The 25,490-nt window shown below is 43.6% G+C and overlaps 1 protein-coding gene across 2 annotated transcripts in view; it reads left to right on the forward strand.

The window, feature by feature from the left end:
• Window positions 1-6,581, forward strand: part of CPNE4 (copine 4) — a 499,943-nt gene extending 493,362 nt beyond the window's left edge. For both annotated transcript variants that reach the window (XM_043595404.1, XM_043595405.1), the window contains exon 16: window positions 4,813-6,581. In XM_043595404.1, the coding sequence (XP_043451339.1) occupies window positions 4,813-4,947 (135 nt within the window). In that variant the 3' untranslated portion in view covers window positions 4,948-6,581. The remainder of the gene's footprint in view (window positions 1-4,812) is intronic.
• Window positions 6,582-25,490: the final 18,909 nt, after the last annotated feature.

The raw sequence follows: 25,490 nt of genomic DNA on the forward strand, positions 1-25,490 counted from the left end.
ACATATGTCCCCTCTGTGCTGGTAGTGGCCCTGAGGGGTTCTTCAGAGCCTCCTCCAGCTGCATCTGGGCGTCACGTGTGTTGTCACAGACAGTCCTCTGTGTTCTTTTGTTCCATGCTGCTTGTGGAGGCCGCTCAAGAGCGGAGCACCCGCAGCCCCTGCTAGCCACGGAGGCCTTGCCTTCTGCTCTGCGTGTGGTGCCAGTAATACCGCTCCCAGGCCTGGCAACTGAACTTGAGCTGCCCCAGCAGGAGGGAATCTCCAGAATCTTAGTGCCCAGAAACCCAGCGGTCTCCTTGGAAATGACAAGAACCCCCTCCTCTCCGTGCTACGGAGAGCCCTCTGTCACCTGGACTATTAAGGCAGACCACCAATGCCTACGCTTCCCATCCCCCTGCTGGAAATGTCTTTGGCTTCCCCCTCCAGCCCCTCTGTTCTGAGGCCTGAAGTCAGTTATTTAGGGTCAGGCACTCTGCTTTCCCTTCTGACATTTTCTGGAAAAGCCTTTCTCCTCAAGCCCAAAACCCTCATTCAAATGAAACCCTTCACCCTCCTAGCCAGTTTATCAGATACATCCAGAAACATCGGAATCCCAATCTGGGCTCACCCTGGGACCCCAGCTACACTGGGTAAGGCAAGTATGAAAGTAGGATGGATGGGTTTATTGTCAACAAGTCCCAGTGCCAGCGTCAGAGCCTTTGGCATACGCTTTTCACAAACTGCTGCTTACCACCTTTTTGGGACGGACTTTAAAGCAAACATTCAGATAAATCACGAGCCCAGCAGCCTCCACTGAACCCTACATCTCTTGGCCTACCGAGACCACTTAGAGAGATCCCTGCACACTCCAGGGCTCCTTGAACGATAAGGTATTGCTCATAGCCTTACGGCCACACAATTGCTATTCGCCCTTTAAGGAGAACTGTGTGTAATTAGAATCATTAAAGGAGCCAAACATCAATCCCTGGTTACAGCCTTGAGTACAAAGGGAGCTCCAAGTAACACCAAGCCCCCAGAAAGCACATAGGCACTAGTGGGGGGTGTGGGCTAGCTGTGGAGGAGGCTGTTTGCCTGGGGAGGGTGTTTCCAAATGAAACCACTTACTAAATAAAAGAAGCTCAGCAAGCCCTCGGGTCGTCTGCATGGGGACAGCGAGGAGTGTTAACTGCTAGGTGGAGGGATGTTTTAGAGCAGGCTAAATTTGCTGCAATTGTGTTCACCAATGAAGCTATCACTTCCCCAAACCATCCTCTCTCTGTCCCTGCATGCACACACTTGTGCAAACACACACACACACACACACACCTGTGTGCTACAGCAATGCCACAGAGCCATGCGAGTTCTCGCCTCTCCTCCAGCTTCCTCGTATTCCTCAAACACTCATGGAACACCTTCTATGGGCACAGCATGTGCTAGACTAGGACCACAGTGAGATGATAAAGCCACAGAGCCAGGCCTCGAGGAATTTTCTGGAGAACTACATGGTTGGGACATACGTGTCAGCAGAAAACTCCCATGCTAAGCAACCTGTGGGTAATTGAAAAGGGTTCAAATGTTGCTCTAGGATTTCAGAGCAGAGAGGAGCAGCAGAGAGGAAAGCCTCACAGCTTGAGGTCGTAAAAGGAAGACAGAGCCTTGGTGGGCAGGGAGGTGAGGGGGCGTCAGCAACAAGGGAAGCACCCTGATCAGGGTGAGGGAGTGGGTGCTGCTTGCGCGTGTCTGGGGCACAGAGTCTCCAGCAGCTCTGTGGGTGACGAAAACAACACCAGGGGCATATCACCCACCTTATCTTCATGGATTTCAGATTACAGTTTGAAAACTATGTCATCATCCAAACGAATCTACTCTGAATTCAATACACAGTAAATAAGATGGAAGGTGAGCTGGTATCATTTCATATAAGCCAGTCACCCATGAACTGCCTCTCTTTGCATAATAACTCAAAGCTTTGAAGTGGACAAGGCACAGACTCTGAGCTGTGTGGCTCTGGGCAAGTTATTTAACCTTTCTGTGCCATAGACTTTCATCTGTAAAACGAGGCAAATGACAAATACATTGGGAGAATGAAGGTGGTACCTATATAAAGCTTGGCACAGCAGCTGGGCGTCATGGGTAGTTAATAAATACAGCTGCAAATACCAGCTGTGTTCACCTTTTTGGCCTTTTCCCAACCAGATCATGCCCTCAAGCCCTAACCGCTCACCAGAGCCACCAGAGCCAGCCCAGATATGCAAAAGAATGGGAGAGTCATTTAGGAACTGTGCTGTCTAGGGGCGCCTGGGTGGCTCAGTAGGTTACGTGTCTGACTTTGGCTCAGGTCATGATCTCAAGGTTCATGGGTTCAAACCCCATGTCTGCACTTTCAGCGCAGAGCCTGCTTGGGATTCTCTCTCTCCCTCTCTCTGCCCCTCCCCCACTCATGCTTTTTCTCTCTCTCTCTCTCTCAAAGTGAATGAATAAACTTTAAAAAAAAAAACTGTGCTAATACAGTGACAAATAGCCACATGCATCTGTTTAAATTAATTTAAATAAATTTTAAATAAAATTTAAAATTCAGTTTTTCATTCAAACCAGCCACATTTTAAGGGCTCGATAATCACATGAGTCTAGTGACTGCCATACTGGACAGTGCAGATATAGAATATTTCCATCACTGTACAAAGTTCTACTTGCCAGCATTAGTTTAGGGATATCTTTGTCTTCAAATAACAGCAAATTCATCTTAACAGGGGATTACACAAGTGGTTCTTAACCAGGGACAACTTTGGCAACATCTGGAGACACTTATGATAGTGACAGTTTTGGGTGCCACTTGCAGGTAGTGGGTAGAGGCCAGGGGTGCTGTTAAGCATCCCACAATGCACAGGACAGTTCCCCACACCAAGAATTAGCAGGCCCAAAATAGCAATAGTGCCAAAATTGAGAGACTCTGGATTGTGTAAATACAAATACATTGTTCTTCTGTAACGAGAAGTTAGGGACTGGCAGCTGCTGACATCTTTTTTTCAGTGATTTGATAGTATCAGGCAAGCACTTGGTTATTCCCCTTGCTGTTGTCTCATGATGATAAAACAGTTGCTGTAGCTCCAGGAATTACATTCTGGTTCAAAGAAAAAAAGAAGAGGAAAGGGAAACAAAGTCTATTATGTCTGTGCCCTCTAATCAGGAAAAAAAAAAAAAACCTTTCCAAGAAACATCCTTATGTCTCAAAGGACAAAACTGGGGCCTATGGCCATCCTTAGGTTCAAGGGAGGCTGGGAAATTAAGTATTTGGCTTTCTAGCCTTTATATGACATGTGGCCAGAGAGTAAACTACAGTAGGAATGACTTTCCTAGTTACCCCAGTGTACATGTGGACCATGCTGTAACACACAACCCTGAGCAGACATTTATAAACTAACAGAGCATTCACGGATGTCAGGTGCCCAACATGCTAAGACATCTTTGAAATGTGAGAGGTCACTTTAGAAAAACTCCCCATCATGTTTTCAAGATATGTGTGTCTATTTTGAGCCTCCTCAAAATTGTGTGAGATAAAACCAATCCCTATTCTTTGCTGTTTTGTCTCCAAGAACACAGGAGCTCAGCCAAGTTGAATGGCTGAGTGGCAAGCCACAGAGGAAGGAAAGAGCAAGAAACCAGGTCATTGGGCATTTAGTCGAACCCTCTTTCTTTCCTTTGCTGAGGAATCTCAAGCACTCGTTAACTGGTCCCTCGGCTTCAAGTTTTCAAGTTCAATAATAGCTAATAATGAGACTAGGGCAATTTTATTTGCCCGGAGGCTGGAAAGTTAGTACTGAATGCCAGAGCCGGAGGTCAGATCCAGCTCTGTATGACTCCAGAGTCCATGCAGAATACCAACCTCCACCTTCCTCTGCCCCAAATCATACAGGGGGACCATACTGCTGACAGAATAAGACTACATTAATTAGTGGTATTCAAGACCCTCCATCACCTGGCCTCAAGCTTATCTTCCAACAGAATACTCCAACAATCCTGCATCCCCAACACACACACACACACACACACACACACACACTTCTTTCAGCCCCATCAGATGACTCCCTGTCCCTAGAATGATCAAACGTCATTCCCCTTCTTCTCTACATTTTAAAACATGCCTAACTTAAATCCCACCTCCTCTTGGAAGTCTGCTGTGATTTCCTCTAATATGACTTGGTCTTTTCATTTTCTGTGCTCTCGTCCCAGAGCATTAATGACTCTAGAACAGTGCTTCCCAAATTTCAGTTCACATAGGAATCACCCTACAGGCACCAAATTAAAATGCAGATGATGATTCAGTAGCTCTGGGATGGGTCTAACGTTGTACGTTTCTATTAAGCTCCCATGTAACGTGCTGTTGTTCTGTGGCATGTACCATGTTCACACTCACAGTAGAGTTCATTTTGGCCACACCAGGCTCCCCTGTCATGATTATACCTCCTTTAATGGCAAGAACCACAAACTCTTATAAACCCTGGCATCGTGCCTGGACTTGAACACAACTTGGGAACCAAACTTAAAGACAATTCATTCTGCTGTCCAACTTTCACCCGTCTTCAGCTGTGGATAGCTTTATATTTTGAGACAGGCATGAAAAATATAATTATTAAATGAAAGGTTCATTTTCCAACAATCTAACAACTCTCTTGCTTGGAGTAGATGATCAACAAATATCGATTGAATGAATGAATGAATGAGAGAGAGAGAGAGGGTAGCAGCTCAGAGCAAGACTGCAGTCTTGTAGGCTGATTCTGGATCAGATTCCTTGGGCCAGGTGCCAAAGTCACGGTGATTTCTTCTTCCCTGCAGGCATCTCCAGCTGCCCTGGCAAAGAGTGTGTTGGCCGAAGTCCCAAATCAAGTCGTGGACTATTACAATGGCAAAGGGATTAAGCCAAAATGTTCATCAGAAATGTATGAGTCTTCCAGAACACTAGCGCCGTGAACTCCGCACGCTTTTCCAGAGTTCTGAAACACTATTCCTGATAACATTTAATACTTCTACTACTCCTGTACTTAAAAAGACACACACACATACACATTTAAAAAATAGCACGTTTGGGTGATTTTTAACTAACTGACAATTTTTTTTTGCATGTGTAGCCCTGAGGTCTGGATCTGTTAAGCTCTTGTATTGTCAAAGACTTTTTACAAGGAAACACAAATAATTGTAACTTACTCTTTACATTATAGCATGTCGCCTTGAAATAAAATGTTGTCTGTATCCGTTTTTTATACAGGTTTGTCGAAATTTTGCTAAATTTCTTATTATCTTTACACTGTGAAGCATTTTGAAACATTTACTGAACGTCGATAGCCAAAACATATTTGGTTTTACCTGCTACGGGATGAGAGACTTTTCAAAATGGCAGATGCATGGACTGTATTTTGCATGTTTAAAATAAAAACATACCAACAAACAAACCACACTGTTTTTTGCAGTTGTTATCTATAATCCCTCCCTGCTAAAAACGGTCTCTTTGCTGAAGAAAAGGTTCATCCACCTAGACATAGACTTCTAGAAGTGGGTCTGGGGCACCTCTCAGCCCAGCACCTCTCAGACTTGACTGTGCACACAGACTACCTGAGGATCTTGTTAAAATTCAGACTGGTGCAACAGGTCCACAGGACCCAAGATTCTGCATCTCTAACAAGGTCCCAGGTGACGCCATTGCAGTCTACACTGAAGAGTACTGAAGTTCTAGGCTTTGGGGTATCATCCTAGAGACCGTCTGAAACAGGGAAGCACCTCGTCTGCTTGTGAAGGGCACTTGTCCCCTGCCGGTAGCACAAAAGTCCCGCCTGTCTCCGAGGTGGGAATAGAAAGTAGTGAAACTGATTCCAGAAGCTGCATACCCCAAATCAGTCTCACTGCTTTATAGTCACTCCTCTTCCTTAAAAAGACTGGGGAGGGTTCCTCCTTGCCAGCCCCTGCCCTCTTAAAGGAGGCATCACACGACCTCAACAGGAATGGTTCCATTTTTATGTCAATCCCTAGGAGAGACCTCAGAGTCTTCAGTGGGACCACAACAATGGAAACTTGTTCATGGCCAATGGCCATGCAGAATGGTTCTCCAGAAACTTGGCCCACCGAGCTGATCTTTAAGCTTAGTGTGGGGCTTCTGACTGCCTCTTTTTATCACTCCTGAGAGCAAATTCTACCAGCAGAAATGCCTAGAATCATTGTTCTGTGTGGAGGTGTTTTGTTTTGATAGAAACCGGCCAGTCTTGAACCAGAACGAATGTTTCCCTTGTCTAATGTTCTCACAGAGAAATGGACAAGCGTTTTACAGGTATAAAAGGCACAAGGAGGAACTTATTTTTGGTCAGGGCATTGGGGAAGTAAATCACAAGGCAAAATAGATCTGTTTGTTGTTTGTTGCGGGAGGAAGTATTAATAAGCAAATCAAATGCCTTGTATGATCTCCAGTGTTATAATTATAGATCCTAACTTTGCAAATACATGTCAGCCAAATGCACAACATTTTGGGAATGATGGTAAAAAAAAAATGTATGACTGAAAAAAATCATAAATATTTAAACTGTATTGTTTTATGAATAAATTGAGTACTTACAGAATTTTTTCCAAGAGTTATAGTCGTGTTTCTCTTTTCCAGGCAATTTGCTAGCAGTGATTTATTTCACGTAGATGACACACCCTCAGATTAGGACTCGCTCTTTCACAGTCCCATAGAAACACATGGATCATTGTTTTTGACAAACAAGGATTCAACTATTAAGGCCCTATTGTACAGAATTATCTGATGGTGGTTTCTGTCATCAGATGTGCTTCCATGTCGATGTGCCTAGAACATAGTAATAAACAGTCCATAGATATTTAATGAATAAAGAGATGACTAATCAAATGAACGAATGAATGAATGGACTTGTTAATGTGCCTCGTGATTGATCTCAAATCTATTGTAGATTTAACAGGTGAGTTAAGTGGATATGGCTGTTAGCCATGTCATTCTCAAATATCTGTTGGGATCTGTTACATTCATGTCAGGATCCCTGGGATCTGTGAGGTAGGGTGACAAGGACAGAGTCTAGTTTGCCTGGCAGAACCTGATGGCGGCTTACTTGAATTTTCATAGCCAGACTGAAGCCCGGCTCAAAAGAAGAATGGAAATAGTAGCTAACAGTCATTGAAGGCTTACTGGTGCCAGGTCCTATCCCAAGTGCTTGCCACATAGTATCTCATTTAAATCTCCCAAAAGCCATATGAGGTAGATAATCTTACTAGTCTCATTTTGCAGATAAGAAAACTGAGCCACAGAGATCTCACGAACCGTGAGATCATGACCTGAGCCAAAATCGAGTCGGAAGCTTAACCAACTGAGCCACCCATGTGCCCCATGTCTCTCGAGCCCATTTCCTAATCCCAATTTCAGCTATCTCCTGGCACTATACCTGCCCACTTGCCATATTGAGCAGTAGATACGTAGGACATTTCAGAGAATGAGGCTTAAAACTTGAACTTTGCCTCCATTTCAGAAATTTCTCTGGGTCACCTAGTATCTCAGCCTCTTGATGTGGGCTCTTGGCATCTTGTGATGTAACATCCCCCTGGGAGCTGTGGAAGAGACTCAGGATACTCAGGTCTTCCCAATTTCCTGCCCCCAAGGAGACCATGTAGATCAGATATTACAAACACGAATGCTCCCAGGAGCTGAGCAAGCCATGTGAGTGACTGAGGAGGAACATGTTAAAACAAGGGACATAAAGAGAAGAGTGTGGTGAGGATGGAGAGAAACTAGAAAGCATGTGTCCACAAAAGGGCATAGCTCCAGGGCCCTGGCACAAGTGTGAAAGCAATGCAGCCAGTCCCTCAGGTTCTCAAAAGAATTGGAAAATGTGATCTTTCACATAAAACTTAGCAATTTGTAAGTGTGGCAAATTCATTCAAACTCCAACAATTGTTTTAAATACAACAAGGACAAAACTGTAAGAGGCAAAGGAAAAATATCTCTGAGCTTAAATTGGCTGGGAGGGTGAGTTTGGAACCACTGAGTTCTATCCATGTGTGGTCTGCCCTCCACTGGGCCTCAGTAGACAACGTACACTCCAAAATTCCTGGACAACCCACAGATATTTTATTTCTGTGGTTTATATCTATCGACATTTGCTGCAATTTGAAATTGAAACTTAAAATATATTTACTAACTCATTTACATAACACTAATATACCCATTACACATTAACATAAAGAAAATATTTTTATTTTAAAAACTGTATTTCAGGGCAACTGAGTGGCTCGGCCGGTTAAGTGACCGACTTGGGCTCAGGTCATGATCTCGTGGTTCGTGAATTCGAGCCACGCGTCAGGCTCTGTGCTGACAGCTCAGTGCCTGGAGCCTGCTTCGGATTCTGTCTCCCTTTCTCTCTGCCCCTCCCCCGCTTACTCTCTGTTTCTCTCCCTCAAAAATGAAATAACGATAAAAAATTTTTTTAACTATATTTCAAAATAAAATAACATAAAAACCTATATTTTCAGGGCACCTGCTGGTTCATTCGGAAAAGCATGCAACTCTTGATATCAGGATCGTGAGTTTGAGCCCTCCGTTGGGTGTAGAGATTATGAATGAATGAACGAATTAATTCATTCATTCATTAATTTTCAAAGACAAAAAATAGTGAGGCAAGCAGCATTGCACATCTTGCTTAATAAATGCCAGCTGGATTCTCATATCTGATTCTGCATTCACCCTGCTGTGTAATGATGTTTTGGGTTGAAGTACAACGAGGAAAATCTAGCCTTGCATGGCTATGTAGTTGGTACGGGGAGGGGGATTTTCAGCCTTCTCAGATAATTGTGCTAATTCTTTTCACCACAGCACATCTCAAGAAGTGGTAGTTTCTTAAAGGTTAGTTGCAATGTCAAACGTGAAACCCTATCAAAAACCCTTCCTGGCATTTTCAACGTTCTTGTACCCATGCGTGACTTTGTAACATCACACACTGATCACTTGGAAAATATTGACCCGCTCACTGATTTAGATGTTCCAAATGCTTACATAGTTTATTTTGAAATACCAAAAAAAAAAAAAAAGTCACTTTCTTTTGTTGTATAATAACATTGCCTATCTCCTCAGACAGACTAAGTATTGAGAATCTGTCAAATTATAGCGGCAGACTTAGGTTTTCCAAAATTCTAATCTTTGCTAGAAAGCTCAAATGTTTTCACTGGCAACAAACACTGTCAGTTGTTTTTGTTGAAATGACAGATGCATTTCCTTCATTTTCAAGAAAGTTATCTCCCAAATACCCACATCTGAGTAACTCTAGTTTATGTCAGTCTTTTTGTTTTCCAAGTAAAAATAGTGTTCTGTGGAGAAAAAACAAAACAAAACAGAAAAAGCAGCCCATTGAGGATACAACACGAAGGCGCACACATCTTTGAGGCAAGCATCTTCGGTTGGACGACAGCAAGCATGCTGTGTGAGGGCTTTGTGCTCTGTCACCCAGCATATGAAAAAGACATAGACTTAAGGGTCAAGACGTAATAAAACTGCTAATTTTTCTGCTCCACCAAGAACATCCTTAAGTGAAACCGCATGTTCTTTCCTGAAAGGGTGTGATGGAGAAAAATAAAATGGCCTCTGCTAAAGTGTGGCACCACCTTCTTGACGGGAACTGAGACTCCAGCAGTTTGCCCACCATAGCTTTTGCACCATTGGTGCAAATGTTCAAGACAGGGAAAGAGGTACATAACATCTTAGCATTATTATGAAAATGGTTTTTACCTCACAGACTCCCTGTGAGGAGGGTCTCGGGAAACTTCAGGAACCACACTTTGAGACCTGCTCGCTCTAGACCATTTGACAAAGCGTGTATTTGTTTACTATTCCTGCATTACAGATTACCACAAGCTTAGTGGCTTAAAACAACACATATTTATGACCGCAGTTTCTGTAGATCACAAGTCTAGGAAGACAGCTGGGTCGTCGGCTAAGGCCTCAGAAAGCCAAAATCAAGATGTCAGCAGGATTGCGTTCCAGGTGAAAGAATCTGCTTCCAGGTGTATTCAGGTTGTCGGATGTGGCTGTAGAACGGAAGTTCCATTTTCTTACTGGCTGTCATTTGGGAGTGGGAGAGTGGTCTTTACTCCCAGAGGCTTTCTACATCCCTTCCATGCTTTCCATACGGCCGCTCCAGCACTGGTGGGTCAAGTAAGTACCTCTCAAACATTGAAGCTCTCAGGCTTGTGTGGCATCCATCTGCCTCCTGCCAGAGAAAAGTTCTCTGCTTTTAAGGGTTCATGTGATGAGACTGCACCACCCAGGTAACCCAGGATCCACTATCCTGAGATCTGTAACTTTAGTTACATCTGCAAAGTCCCTGGTGTCATGAAATATAACATGTTCGTAGGTTCTAGGGATTCGGGGTTGGATGTTTCACAGGCCATTCTGCCTGCCACAAAGGGAATGCAGGATATTGCCAGACGATTCTAAAAGGAAATGTGGTGTGTTCAAGAACTGTAAAAGGGCTGCCCACAGAAACAGAAGGAGGATATAGACGAGGTCAAGGAGTGGTGGTAAAAATACCTGCTGACTCCAAATCTCTGCCCAGGAGAGCTCATTCTAAATCTGTTTGAATACCTCCCTTTTTCAGTCTTTCCAGCACTTGCTAAATACCAATCCTGCACTAGGCTTGAAGGTGAGGATGAGGAGTGGGACGGGGGTGGGCGGGGGTGAGGCTTGAAAGAAGCAGGAGGTAAAACACGTGGTGTCTGTTCTGCTCACAACCTAGAGCTGCCCTCGGATTCTGGGACTTTGGAATCTTATTGTACATATTTTACATGCCTTAGCATTTAAGACATATGATATTTAAGGACTTCCTCATGAAGATGTTCTTAAGTACTGAGAGTAGAAGAGTAGAGGGAGACAGGTAGGGACACAGGCAAGAAGAAACAGAAAGCCTGCCAGCCATTTGCATCGTCATCCTCTGCTTTGCCCCACATGTGAAATAGACCTTCAAACAGGACCTAAAAAATTCTACTTTCTAAATATGTCTAGACTCTGTGCCCTCCTCCTGAGCATGGTTGAGTGGAGATACCTCTCCAAGCCAGGAGAGGTTTTCAAGCCAGGGTAAGTGGATCCAAATCCAATCTTTGCTACTCGAGAGTTGGATAATGTCTCCGAGTCTCCATTTTCCCATCTATGAACACAACGTGCATCTGAGTTCCATCATCCCACTGGCTTACTGGCTGTCAGTTGGGGGTGGCCTAGCGGTCTTTACTTTTTGTCCACCTCTAGCCATCCCACTGTTAGCTAATGACCTCTTCACATTGTGTTTATGGAAGCTTCCCATGCCACCTTCACTCAGTTGACTTCTACTCATCTTTGAAGTCTCAGCTCAGGTGCCATCTGGCTTCAGAAGCCCCTGGACTTGGCCAAGTGTTCTTCCTGATAGTCCTCTCCTTTCACCTGTACGTGCCTCCATCAGAACATCTCTCTCCAACTAGAACTAAGTCTCTCCCACAGAGCAGAGCCCTGTCTTACCCACCTTTTTCACTCTTGTGTCCTATTATTGGCAATTGATTCACGATTAGAACATGCAGGAATAAATCAGGAAAGGAGGGGTGCCTTCTGATGGGAGGGAATAAGGTGTGTGATAGAACCTCCCTGCGGTCCTCTGAGAAATGCACCTGCTGAGCACATGTCAGATTCTGGTGCATCAACTTCCATTACACAGAAATTCTCAGTTTAACTCAAAGATTTTCAGGCAAATACCATTAAGGACAACAAACTTACAACACAAGAGAATGTAGTCAGTGCCTTAAGGCTTACGTAAAGCAATTACATAATCCAGAGATCTCCCAAACTTCTCCAGCCTTTCATTAAAAAACCCAATAGAATAGAGTGATTGGTAGAGATGATGGTGCACAACATTGTGAGTGCAGACTGTCACTGAATTGTCACTTAACATAACGTATATAACATATATAACAGAAAATTAGCCATTTTAATTTCGCCTCAATTTAAAATAAAACAAGGAGCGCCTGAGTGCTCAGTCAGTTAAGCGTCTAACTTCAGCTCAGGTCATGATCTCACAGTTCGTGGGTTCGAGCCCCGCATGGGGCTCTGTGCTGACAGCTCAGAGCCTGGAGCCTGCTTTGGATTCTGTCTCTCTCTCTCTCTCTCTCTCTCTCTGCCCCTCCCCCCTTGCACTCTGTCTCTGTCTCTCAAAAATAAGTAAACATTTAAAAAACAAAACAAAACATGTTCTAATAGCCCAGCTGATTTGATTAGCAGGCAATCCAGTGGCTCATCAGGTGCCCCTCCCAAACCCAGCCTCCTTTCTCACCTTGGACCTGGCTTCAGGTTCTTTTGCTAATCACCTCCTGCCACTAATATCTCATTAACACATTTCTGGGCTGCTGAGTTTTTCTTTAAATCATACTTCACCACCCACTCCCCACACCCACCACCACAGCCACAGTTCTTTTGCTGAACCCCGTGAACTCCAGCCGAGAACACACAGCAGTACTTAACGGAAATTTTCCTGCATACTGGAACCAAACAAAAGAAATTTTAATGCGAAGAAGACACACTTAAAACCGGATGCCTTGTTTGTGCTGAGAACTCACGGATTATAAAATGCATCATTAATTTAACAACCCATAGGAGGAAAAGAAACACTTCATTAAATATTTACAGAAGTCTTCATATTCCCCCAAAATATCACACGTTTAACCCCACAATCCCATTCTCCTTTCTTCTTTGGTGACAAAATACATCTAAGCCTTCTTCATATTGTGGCTTTAAAGGTTCTTCCACTGTGTGCAGTTATTCAGAGCACCACAAAGAAATGTTGGGATTCGTAACTATGCTTGGGACCCTGACCTTTTCGGATCTTCAGGGTGAGTAAAATAATTCTGAAGTTTACCCAAGAACACTGGGGTTTTGTATGCATTTCCTATTTGATTAAACTTACAGTGGTTTCTATTTTAAAAGCCCGGCGTGGAATCACAAAGGAGCACCAGGCTGCCTTTCCACCCCATGTGTGTTTCGGATTCCTGGGAGCATGAGAGGATCCTAAAACTGCGGCCTTGTTGACAGAACACAAAAATACTTTTCCCTGGAAAGTAAATACAGCTTCAGGTTCTGGCAGTATGAATAATTTCTCTAGTCTTGCTCAAGAATTTCTGAAAGAAAAAAAAATAGATCCAAACATGCACTGGGGTCTTATAGTATATGGAGTGCCCTTTCCCTTTATGCACACGTGTGCGTACACATATGTATGCACATGTGCGTATATTCATTAACTTTCACTTTTGTAAAACTGAAAGCAGAACCCAAGGTTGGCAGGCTCACTCCAAAATGAACAGACACGACTTCCCCCATTTTTCTCCCATCCTGATGGCCGGGGTGAGATTTCTAAGAAAGGAATTTCTTTCACAGATGATTAAAAGGTACATTATGTTTCAAAAGGGAGATCTTTTCTTCTCTCTCACATATTAAGTGATTTTTCCAAGTAACATAAAAATGCTAGAAAGGACCTCCTGCATTCATTAGCAGCCCAAAGGTAAATCCTTAGCAACAAGCTGGGATCCACTGGGATTGAAATCCTTGCATCACGGAAAGCAATCAGAGCACCAAATGTCAAACCCAGGTGGACTGGAGTGTGGGATATTAAAAATACGTACACCCGGAGAGACTGGATTAGGCTGAGAAAATAATTTCATAATCTAAACTAATTCATTTAGAGTTTAACAGGAATCAAATGAATTGAAAGTGGCTAAAAATATCATTAAATATAGCCACGACCCAGAAATTACCACCACATTCTGTCTCGGTCTCTTTATTTAATATCCTCAGGATCAGAACAAGCTTAGCTGAGCTGCCATTCTGCAGATCGCACTTCACCCTACGATGTGCATTTATCCATTCTAGCAAGGATAGTTAACAAGCTGGCCTGACCCTCCTGAAGAAGGCAGAATCATGATGGTTATGAGCAAGAGTTTTGGTGTCAGGCAGAAATATGTTTCCCAGAGAATATAAATTGAGTTACCCTCTCTGAGGCTCAGATTCCTCACCTGTAAAATGGAAACAATATCATCTGTCTCTTAGAGTTCTTGTGAAGACTTAAGGAGATATCTTTAAACAGTCAGGCTCAGGGCTCCTAGGTGGCTCAGTCAGTTGAGCGTTCGAGTCTTGCTTTTGGCTCAGGTCATGACCTCTCGGTTTCATGAGTTCGAGCCCCTTGTAGGGCTCTGTGTTGACAGAGTGGAGCCTGCTTGGGATTCTCTCTCCCTCTCTGTCTCTCTTCCCCTCCCCCCTTGCATTCTCTCTGTCTCTCTCAAATTAAATAAATAAACTTAAAAATTTTTTGAAAACAAAAATTACAAAATGTCAGGCTCAATGGATGGCACACAGGAAGTGGACTCTTAGTCATTATTTATAGTATACCAGGTAAGCTGTGTAGCCCAGAAGACAAAAGCATGGTGAAAAAAAATAATTAAGGTAGGCTAAAAAAAATACAAAACACTGCAGCATTTAATGGCCCTCATCATAGTGACTGGCTCACAGATAAACATGTTAATCCAAACCCCAGACTTGCTGGAGCTCTCAGGAGAGGGTAAGTTTTCTTTGCTGTGGCTACACCGGGAGGACATGAATCTTCATGGGCAAGAGGCCATCCTGCCACCTCATGGGAATGAGGCCAAGACAGAAGAAAGCAGAACTAAGTGGTAAAATAAGAAAAAGAGGAAGATGGCTGCCTGATGACCTCCTCCATCAGCCTCCGGATGCAGCTTCATCACTGGAATTCTTAGCCACCAAAGCCCATAAATTCCCTTATCACTTAATCCAGTCGAAGTTGGATTTCTGTTGCTTGCAACCAAAGATTTCTGGTTGGTGTAGCTTGACCTTGGGCAGAAAGGAAAGATGGCTGGGGCTGGAAGCGGGCAGCAGGGGGTGGGGAAACAGTGCTGCACGGCCATTCTTCTCCATTCCTACCAGCCACAAACAGAACCCAATTCCCAGACTTCTTTCTGGTTGCTGAACTCTTGTAGGGATGAGAAGTCTCTGAATTAATATATGGCCTACCTATTACTATTTTACTCTACATATTCTGCCTTAGGACCTTGGAGAACAGGTTCATCTACAATTTCCCTGTAGGATCTAGCACACAGACAGCAGATGGCACATAAGATTTGGGACATAGAAGGTACTTGGATATTCGTTGAGTGAAACAAACACATTGCCCATCCAACCAGCCTCTACTTCCCTTCTTATGTGAGATGGAAAAGAAACAGAGGAGATACAGGTAATTTGTTCCTAGACCGGATAAAATCATTTGAGTTGCCACTGCAGGGAAAGGGCAAAAGGACAGGTGATTATAGCGTCCCCTCTCCTCTGGGAAACCCACTGTGCTCCTTCCTGGTAGTCCATATTCTACCACTTCTTACTATTTCCCTTTGACGTTCATTATATGATGACCCACTGCACTTTTCACTTCAGGACTTGGATTAAGATCACTCAGATTTATAAGCATGGAACAATGGAGAGATTAAGGTCAAATCTCTCTCACGTTCTTGGAAGCAGGAGGGAAGTGGCAGTTACGGTGTTCTCCAAATTTGCTGGAAGTTTGAGGTAGGAGGAAAACTGAGGGAAGTTAGAAGGAGAATGACTCCTTGTCCTATGAACTGGCTTCTTTGTTCTCCTCAGGAAAGGCCACTGACTTTTGAGTGCAAGAAAGCATTCATTATGACCAGCAACGTTTCTCCTGCTTGAGGCCTCCCCACTGCCCAGTGCTAGGACCTTCCCCTGAGCCCATGAGAAAAAGCGCCAGGTTTAGGTGACAAATTCAACTTCCCCAGGAATCAATTTCTAATATATTCTATTTGGTTGCCTGACCAAGTCCCAAACTCCCTTTTGCAGAAGGACTTGCACACTCAGAATGACATTTTACATTAGACACTTCCAATCTGTTGATATTTCACTTTAAAGATCACTTTTTCCCCCTCCTGCTGGCCACAACTTAAGCAAGGAGACATTTTACAAATAACTTCTTTCACTCATCCAAAACAGCAAATCAAAGGCCCAGCATCACGTAGAGTGGAAAAAAAAAAAAAAAAAAGGCGGGCCCCTGGGTGGCTCCGTCAGTTAAGCGTCTGATTTTGGCTCAGGTCATGATCTCACCATTTGTGAGTTTGAGCCCCATGATGGGCTCTGTGCTGATAGCTCAGAGTCTGGAACCTGCTTCAGATTCTGTGTCTCCCTCTCTCTCTACCCCTATCCTGCTTGCACTCTCTCTCTTTCAAAAAAAAAAAAGAAAAAAAGAAAGAAAAGAGAAGAAAGAAAGAAAAGAAAAAAAAAATACAGAATGAGAATTAGGAGACCTGGGTTCAAAACCAGACTGAGCTAAGTATGCATAGCTTTACTAGGGATGTTTATTTACTAGTTGTGTGGTCTTGGACAATTTACCTAATCTCTCTGGCCACAGTGCTTTCCTCATAGATTATTCTGAGGATTGAATGAAATAATATTTGCAAAACATTTAGCATCACACCAGACACTATATGAATGTCCTTAAAAAGAAATGTTTTATGAGCATGTTCATTAGTGTATTACTACTTTTATGGTATAACAGCAGTTTCATTTCTGAAGGACACGTTCTCTCAAACAAATGACTGTTCCCGTCATGACTGACTCCCTTGAAGGAGACTGTTTTCCTTTAAGGCAAAGTTTGCAGACCCACGCCTGGCATTCTCTGCCTTGCTCCTGGGCTGGGGATTGCAAATTCCAAGGAGACAGAAAGGGATGGAAGGATATGGAAGGCAGAGAGAGAAGTGGGTTTGACGCGCACAGCTGGTCCAGAAAGGAGCCCTGATTCCCTGACTGTGGTGTGTATCCGATGATGACATGGTGTTTTTTAATAATGGTAACACTGTTCCTGCCCGTGTTGTCTCGGGCAGGAACAGTGCTACCATTATTAACGATGAGAGGAGATCAGCACGCACAGAGATAAAGGAACTTGAGGCCAAAGAACGATGAAGAGATCCCCTAACCTCTTGTTAGGGACCTGGCATGATTGTGTCATGATGAGATTGTCCATGTAGAAAATACCAATGGGAAAGTCAAAAAAGGACGAATCAAGGTTTTTTGTAATTATTGTAATATCTAACAGAAGGTGAATATAATTATATTTTTAATAATAGGAGTAGTCAGCACTTGTTTAGTTCTTACTATGTGCCAAGGACTGCGTTAAGTACATCGTGTGCATCATTTCATTTAAGCTGTACTATTGCCTGGGGAAGGACATTTTTTTTTATCATATTTTACAGATGAGGAAGCTCAGAGATACTAAGTGATTCACCCGGGTGCATGGAAACACTAGCACTGATCTGAATCCACTTCTAAAAAAAGACTATTGCTAGCCATTACATGGGTGTATCAAGTCCTCTGCTTCTCTTCCTGTGGGTGAAAGAGGAGGCAGAAGGAGCATGTTCGTGGGCAAGGCAGAGCCCTTTCCCTTCTGTTAGACATTTGGTGGCTCAAGTTCAGGCCCTTTCATCCCGGCTATGGCTCCGGGGTTGCCTGTACCCTGGTTGCTGTGGTAATGTCAGTATTTCACATCCGATTTCCATATATGTTCAATTTTCTTGTTAATGAGGTATAATTCACAGAACAGAATTCTCCCTTTCAAAGCGTGCACTTCAAGGGCACCTGGGTGGCTCAGTTAAGTGTCTGATTCCTGATTTCATTTCAGGTCATGGTCTCGCATTTGTGGGTTCAAGCCCCTCATTGGACGCCGCGTTGATTCTGCACGGAGCCTGCTTGGGATTCTGTGTCTCTCCCTCTCTCTGTCTCTCTCGCTTGCTGGCTATCTCTCTCTCAAAATAAATAAACATAAACTTAAAAAAAACAACAAAGTGTACACTTCAGTTGTCTTTGGTATATTCATAAAGTTTTGCAACTATCACCACTAAAATTTCCAACTATCTCTGGAGCTCTTAGTTTAAATGCAGCATTTCTGGGAGAGCTGAGGGAATATATATTACCCTGCCTTTAAAGAGTTTGCAGTCATGTTGAGAATACCTGGTTTATAAACTTGAGGCTTCTCCCTACTTATAACAAAGACAATAATACGGTGTGAGAACATGTGTGCATAGGGTAGGTGCTAAGACAGGACAGGAATTCACAGCCAGGGCTACCATTATGAGGTGATTGTCATGAAGGAGGCAGGCCCTGGGCGGACCTTGCAGATGAGGGAAAATTGGAGAGGCGGTATGAGCTGAGAGGGGGTCGGAGGCAAGGACTGTCAGGCTAAATGACCTGAGCGTTAAAGTCTGGCCAAGCATAACTGTTTACCCTACTGAGAGACTGGGTGAGGCTGCAGGAGGAAACAGAAAAGAGATTAGATGAAGCCCAGTGATTTCAGCCAGAGATCACTGGGTCTATTTGAAGGTAATTTATATAATAATGACCAGCATTTCCTCTCAGAAAGTTGGCGGTGACGCTCATTGGTTGCAGCGGGATGTGTGCTTCACAGAGTGAAGACAGCATTTGGCCCTTGGTTGGAAATTCCTGCTTTAAAAAGCCATTTTGTTCCATTTTGAAATAAAGTGGGAGTGAAAGCCATGCCCCATGATGCTTCGTGGCTAATAAAACTGCAAAGGCATTTCTGCCTGGGCATAAAAGATTATTTTAAGCATCATCTCCCGGGCTCCTCGGTTACTAAGGGAATCCTGTCTCAGCTCAGCCGCGCAAACAGGAGAGTTGCCATGACGACCCTGCTAGGCCTGGCTGGAGTCTAAATACAGGAGAGAGAGGAGCCACAGTCCCTTCCTGACTCCTGAGCAGTCCAGCAGTGCCCTCCCTGCCCCTTGCGGTTTGCGGCTACTCCTCCTGCTGGACGCACGTCACTACCCAGTCCTCGCCACTAGGGGGCACAGGCACAGTTGGAAGGGCCCTCAGGGTCACCGGCTCACCCTGTTGCCGGTCAGTCTCCCCTTCTGTTCCAGAGAGTGTCGTTGGTGCCAGTGATATTCAAGTCCTCTTTGGCACATCCTTCAGGCCTGGCCTTTGCCTCTCTGAGTAGAGGATATACTAGACGCCTACCCAGAAGCTGTACTAGGAAGCAGAAGAAAATCTGGAATAAAATTTAGTTCCTTTCCTGTAAACCAGCCGGGCATAATCTGGAACTTTTTTACAGGGTCAATCTATCACGGTAAATCTGTCAGCAACTTCTCAATTCCTGCAACTACCTAGGTGCAATTCTTTTTCTTTCACATGGAAATACACGTGGTGTTTGTGCCAGATTCTATTTTCTGAAGATGGCTGTAACAATGTTTCCCATCTCACCTGCTCTTCTAACAAGGTGGTTTTGCCATGTTCATACCCAGGGGTGGGTTTATGTTCTTTCCCCCTTGAATCTGGGCCAACTCGTACCTGAAGTGAATAGCACGTAATTTATGAAGATAGGTCACAAAAGGTGACAAAGCTTACATCAGGTTCTCTTGAGATGCTTGTTCTTGGAACGCAGCCACCATGAGGAAGCCCACGCAGTCCCACGGAGAGACCATATATACATGTTCCAGAGAACAGCCTAGCTGAGGTCCTGACTGGTGGCAGCATCTAGCACCAGACATGGAATGAATGAGCCTTCAAATTATTTCAGCCCCACAGCTAACATCACCTCCAGTCTTTGAGTCATCCCAGCTGAGCTCCCAGACATCATGAAGCAGAAACAAGCCGTTCTCCCCGTGCTCTTTCTGAATTCCTAACCAACAGAAGCCACACAAATAATAATGTGGTGGTTGCTCTACGCCAAAAAGTTTTAAGTGGCTTCTTACCCAGAATAGCAGCTGGAGCCATGTTGCCTTTAACTTAGAATGTCCTTTCACTACTCTGCCCCTGAGCACTCTTACTCTCCTCTCAAGGAGTAATTCAGATGTTACCTTCTCTATGAGTAACCCGCGTGGACACTTTGAACATACACCTTTACTCTGGCACTTACCACCTTGACTCTTTACCTCCTCTGTCTTGCCTGCTTTACTGTAAGTTCCTCAAGGACTCAGGGTATTTCATCTTGCATGTTTGAAGCAGAAGCCATAGAGCGTCTGGGGATTTTGGAGTCAAACATACCTACATTTTGAATTCCAGCTGGGCTACTTATTCGCTAATTGGCCAAGTTACTTACACTCTGAGGAATCTTATATATAATCACCTCTGTAAAATGGTGACCATACCTACCATTGTGAGGAGCAATCTTGATGGAATGTATTCTGAGCCCAGCACTTGGCATAGAAAATGCTCCATAAAGAGCAAGTATCATCATTATCATTTTATTACCCCCCTGCATTTAGTGCAGTGTGATTCAAATTCATTTGATTATTCAACCAGTATTTGCTGAGTACTTACTATGTGCCAAGCACTATGTATTTCATAGTCGATGGTCAATAAATATTTCTGACATACATATGTACAAAATAACGCAGTTGGCAATGGATACAACCCTTCTTACCAAGAATTATCCTTCTCAGACTCAAAAGCAAACTTGAAAATACAACAGTGATTTTTGCCTTTTTGTCACATCTCAAAATGGTCCAAAATCAAGGTCTGTTTATTCCATGAGTTATCAGCATTTAGGACTTTGGGCGTAAATGTTTATATTAGTTTTCTATTGCTGCCATAACAAATTACCACTTAGTAACTGAGTGGCATAAAATGACACCAATTTATCATCTTACAGTGTTAGAGGTCAGAAGTCCAACACAAGTCTTAGCAAGCTAATCTGAAGATGTCGGCAAGGCTGCATTCTTTTGCGGATGAGAGAACCCACTCTTTGCCTTTTCTGTCTTCTATAGGCCACTCACATTCCTTGACTTGTGGATTCCTTGCTCTATCCTCCAAGCCAGCAGAGGCGGGCTGTATCCTTTCCACCTTGCATCTGTCTTACTTTTTTTTTTTTCTATTCTTGCAGCCAGGAAGATTCCCCAAATTGAGAGACTCCTGTGATTACGTTTAAGGCCCACCCAGATAACCCAGGATCGTTTCTACATCTTGAGACCCTCAACCTAATCACATCTGCAAAGTCCTTTTTGCCATGTAACAGAACACATTCACAGCTTCCAGGGATTCGGATGTGGATAACTTCGGGAACCATTATTCTGTCTTCTACAAAGAAGTTGACTTAAAAAGCCTGGAAGGAACCTCAGCTGAAAAAACCCTGCTCCTCTGCCATCTCACAGATGGACAGAGAGGTAAAGTGACTTAGTGTCATTTTAGTTTGGATCCCAAGTTCAGAATTCTTTCTGCAATGCTGCTACTCGAAGTTGGTCTGCTCACCAGCACCTACATGACCTCACGGGCTTGGTAGAAAGACAGACTCTCAGGCTCCACCTCAGACCTACAAAATCAGCCTCTGTATTTTATCAAGATCCCCCAGGTAATGTCTAAGTACCTTTAGTTTTGAAAGGCACTGATGCAGGACATCACAGAGCCTCCCGTTTCTTTCCCGACAAGAAGGTTATACGAGGGATAAGTGAGTGAGCATCTCAAGCTATTGACCTCATTGCTCTCTCTTGAGCCCGACTGATTCTGATCCAGGCTGATCACGTCTCTAAAGATGCAGACTGAACACGACAATCCCCAGTCTTTGTTTGTCCAGGGCAACCTCTGAAAGCCAAGTTCAGTGTTCCAGTAGCGTGTCATGTGACTTTTTCTTCTTGGGAGAGAGGCAGTACCACAGAGCAGTTAGGCACTTGGACTCTGGAGTCACCTTGCATGGGCTCAACTCCCGAATCTGCCACTTACTTAGCAAACTTAAGGTTTCTGACCTTGAATGAGCTGCTTGTTTTCTCTGTGGCTCGATTTCCACATCTGCAAATGAGGATGAAAATAATAGTAGCTACAATGATAAGCAAGGAGCTACTTAACATACGTAAAGCCCTTAGAGCCGTGCTGCCACTCAGCAAGAGTGACGTGTTGGTTGTTCCTCATTCTTCTGGGATCCCTTCCAAGAATGATCAAAAATCCCAAATGAACTCAGCCCCTATGAATTTCTCGAGACTCTGTATCTTCTGGGCTCAGAGGGGACACCCTGACCGTGGTTCCAGGTGACAAGAATATTCACTGGTCTAGAGTCACACTCTAGCCATCAGAACTTCACTGGCATCAGAATAAAGACCGGGGAGAAGGGCCTGCCTTTGGTTTAAAGCATTTGGTCCCCTGGGATGTGATGCCCCATTGGAGATAACTAACACTTCTGTTCAGTCATCAAAGAATTTTAGAGAAATGTAGATGGGCTTAATTACATTGAGGTTCAGAACCATTCTGAATGCAACATAGGGGGGACAGGACTCTGAGAAACTTTAAACCCACATCACTACATGGCCACACTCTTCCCCTTTCTCCATCTCCTCCTTCTCCTCCTCCCCTACATTTCCTCCTCCTCCTCCTCTTCCTCCTCCTCCTCCTCCTCCTCCTCCTCTGTCTTCTTCTCTTTTTTTAGGCTTTTCAGTCAGGTCATCTCTTGGACCCCTAAAGTCTGTGAGCTGACTTAAGAATTTATAAATAAAATCATGTTTTCAAAAGCTTTATATTGAAAGTGAAAACTGTGATTTGGTCTTACTGGAGGACACTGAAGCAGAATTCATCATCTTACTGAATGAGCATCTGTGGATTTTGCAGCATGGTCTTTTATGCTTTCTATGCAGCCAGCAATGGAGTCTCAAAGTTCAAGGTTTCTTAAAGTTCATTTCATCTACTGCCCTGTCCTATACTCAAATCACCTTCATAAGATCTCTGTTGATTTTAGAACATGCTAAATTCTCACAACTTTTAGAAAAAAGGGAAGAAAGCCACGATTAATTGAATGAAAAGTCTAAGCTCACTTCAAAAAGATTTTTAATTTCAAATATAAGGCGTGTTATAAACTAAGAGAGAGCATAAATGAATATAAAATGCAAATTAGCCAACAATGAAAAATTAATTATTCTGCAATAATCCAAGCATATAGGACATATCACAAACATTGTAAGAACTAACTGAAGAGCCTAATGGCAGAAACACATAGCAAAGATATTTCCAATAAACTATTGGTTTGAAACCTACTCCTTCTGTGGTGAATCTCTTTTGTTGGACATGGCTTTAGAAGTTCAGAAGTGAAACTATTCTTAATGTCCTACTCAATAAGGGGAACATTGGTTATATCAGCTATTTTAATTAGACGAGTAAGAAGTATAGAACCGTAGTACTAAAAACAGATTGTGGGGGTTATCTTTGTTCCAACAAGGAACTGAAGTCCCAGACAGGAAAAGTGCTCTTAGGGGTAGAGGTGGATCTGAAGGATGACATCAGAAAGGATAGGCATCTTGAGCTCCGTGCCCGAGTGCCATAAAGGAGTCCTGACTAGTTCCCTCAAGAACTGGACCTGGTCCTTGCCACTTAGGAGCATACAGCCATGGCAAAATCAAATATGATGACACCTCAGGCCGGCTGGCACACAGGAGATGCGTGCTATGTACCAGCAGACAAAGCACACTTTGCTAAGCTCTAGTTAAGCAGTGGTGCCTGCTAAGGGTTTCATTGACTCAAGGCCTCTATTATGGACCAGGAGAGAGTTGGCACCAGGGGCAAAGGCTAGAGTGAATAGCCACCTCCTCAATCCTCACAGACCACTGTGTGTGATAGGTTTTCTTACCAATTTTCCGCTTTAGCCAGAGAGAGATTCTATGCAATGGAAGTAACATATTGGTCACAGAGAGCCAAGGAAACAAAATTGCTAAGAGCATAAGCCCTGTGCTCACACTGCTGAAATTTAAATCTTGGCTCTACCTTTTACTGGCTGAGTGACCGTATTTAAGTTATGTAATCTCTCTGTGGTTTTTTTTTCCCCCTTGACTGTAAAATGGAGATAATTATACTATTATCACACAGGGTTGTTATAAAGATTAAGTGGGAAAATAAACCGAAAGAGTGAAAATGAATTGTTAGTAATCAGACTGCAGTGTTTATAATGGAACGTCAACACAAGGTTTCTAACATATCACACGCAAGGCCACACGACTGCCACGAAATGACTAACAGTTCCTTCTTCTGAGTAATTTCTGCCTTCATCCCAACATCATCCTGAGTCTCACTTTGTTCTTCTTGTCTCCAGAGCAAAATTTTTGAGATGCCCAATGTCCTTGATTCTTTTTTTTCTATTTTTTTTTAATGTTTATTTATTTCTGAGACAGACAGAGCACGAGTGGGGGAGAGGCAGAGAGATAGGGAGACACGGAATCAGAAGCAAGCTCCAGGCTCTGAGCTGTCAGCACAGAGCCCGACGCAGGGCTCAAACTGACAAACTGTGAGATCGTGACCTGAGCTGAAGTCAGTCGCTCAACCGACTGAGCTACCCAGGCACCCCCCAATGTCCTTGATTCTTGATAGCATTCCAAAACAAGTCCCAACTTCCCTGATGCCCACTTAAAATCTCCCAGCATAAGTCAAAATCTTATAACAAGCCCTACCCAACTCATTTGTATGGAGACACCCTCTGGTGTATGCTCTCTCTTGCTGTAGCAAGCTAATTAAACTTAACTTTGTATGAGTTAAGGTGTGGCCCTGGTGGTCTTTGAGGGATTTCCATAACACTGAGCACATACTGTATGCACAAGAAATTCTAGCTATTGGCATTGATAGTAAAATCTTTTTTCCTCTGGCTTTTTATATGTAGCATACTTCAAGGCACATTTGTTCAAAGAAGAGCCTTTCTTATGTAACTGGGAAGCCAGAGAGCATGGCTAGAATTAAGAGATGTAATTTTTCCTCTAAGGCCCAAAGTGTTGTTTGAAAGTGTCCAGGGTAACAGCAATAGCAATTGGTGGAAAGGAAGAGCAAGCAAAGCTTTCGAGCCTACTGAATCCCAAGTAGTAACCAGGAATTGACCACTGCCTGGACATTTTAAGCCAGGCTAGCCAGATCACTAATAAAAAGAGCTTTTGAAATTGCTACACTTTTTAAGTTCTGATTCCCAAATTTCTACAAACACCCATTTGGCAAATAAGGAAATAGACTTTTGGAGAAGTAGAATGAGCTCCCAAGGCACACACATTATGATTGGGTTGGGTCTGGAAACCAGGACAAGTGTTTATTTGTACAGAAGGTATGTTGGCTACTTATTGCTGCATCACAAATCACCCTAAAACTTAAAAATAAGAGTAATCATTTATTCCCTTTGACAATTTTCTGGTCAGGAACCTGTGAGTTTCTTGGCTGGGTGGTTCAGGCTCGAGGTCTTTCATCACATGCAGGCATCTGAAGGGTTGCCTGGGACCAGAGGATCCACTTCTAAGAGGCTCACTCCTGGCTGAAAAGTTGGTTTCTCTTCATATAGGCCTTTCTACAAGGCTGTTTGAGTGTCTGCAGGACATGACCACTGGCTTTCTCCACAGGGAGCAATCGGAGACAGCGCAGAAGTAGCAATACTCTGTATAATCCAGCCCTGGAAGTCACACATGATCACCTTGGCCATATTCTGTTGTGAACA

This window comes from Prionailurus bengalensis, chromosome C2 (genome assembly GCF_016509475.1).
Source record: "Prionailurus bengalensis isolate Pbe53 chromosome C2, Fcat_Pben_1.1_paternal_pri, whole genome shotgun sequence".
Lineage (NCBI taxonomy): Eukaryota > Metazoa > Chordata > Mammalia > Carnivora > Felidae > Prionailurus > Prionailurus bengalensis.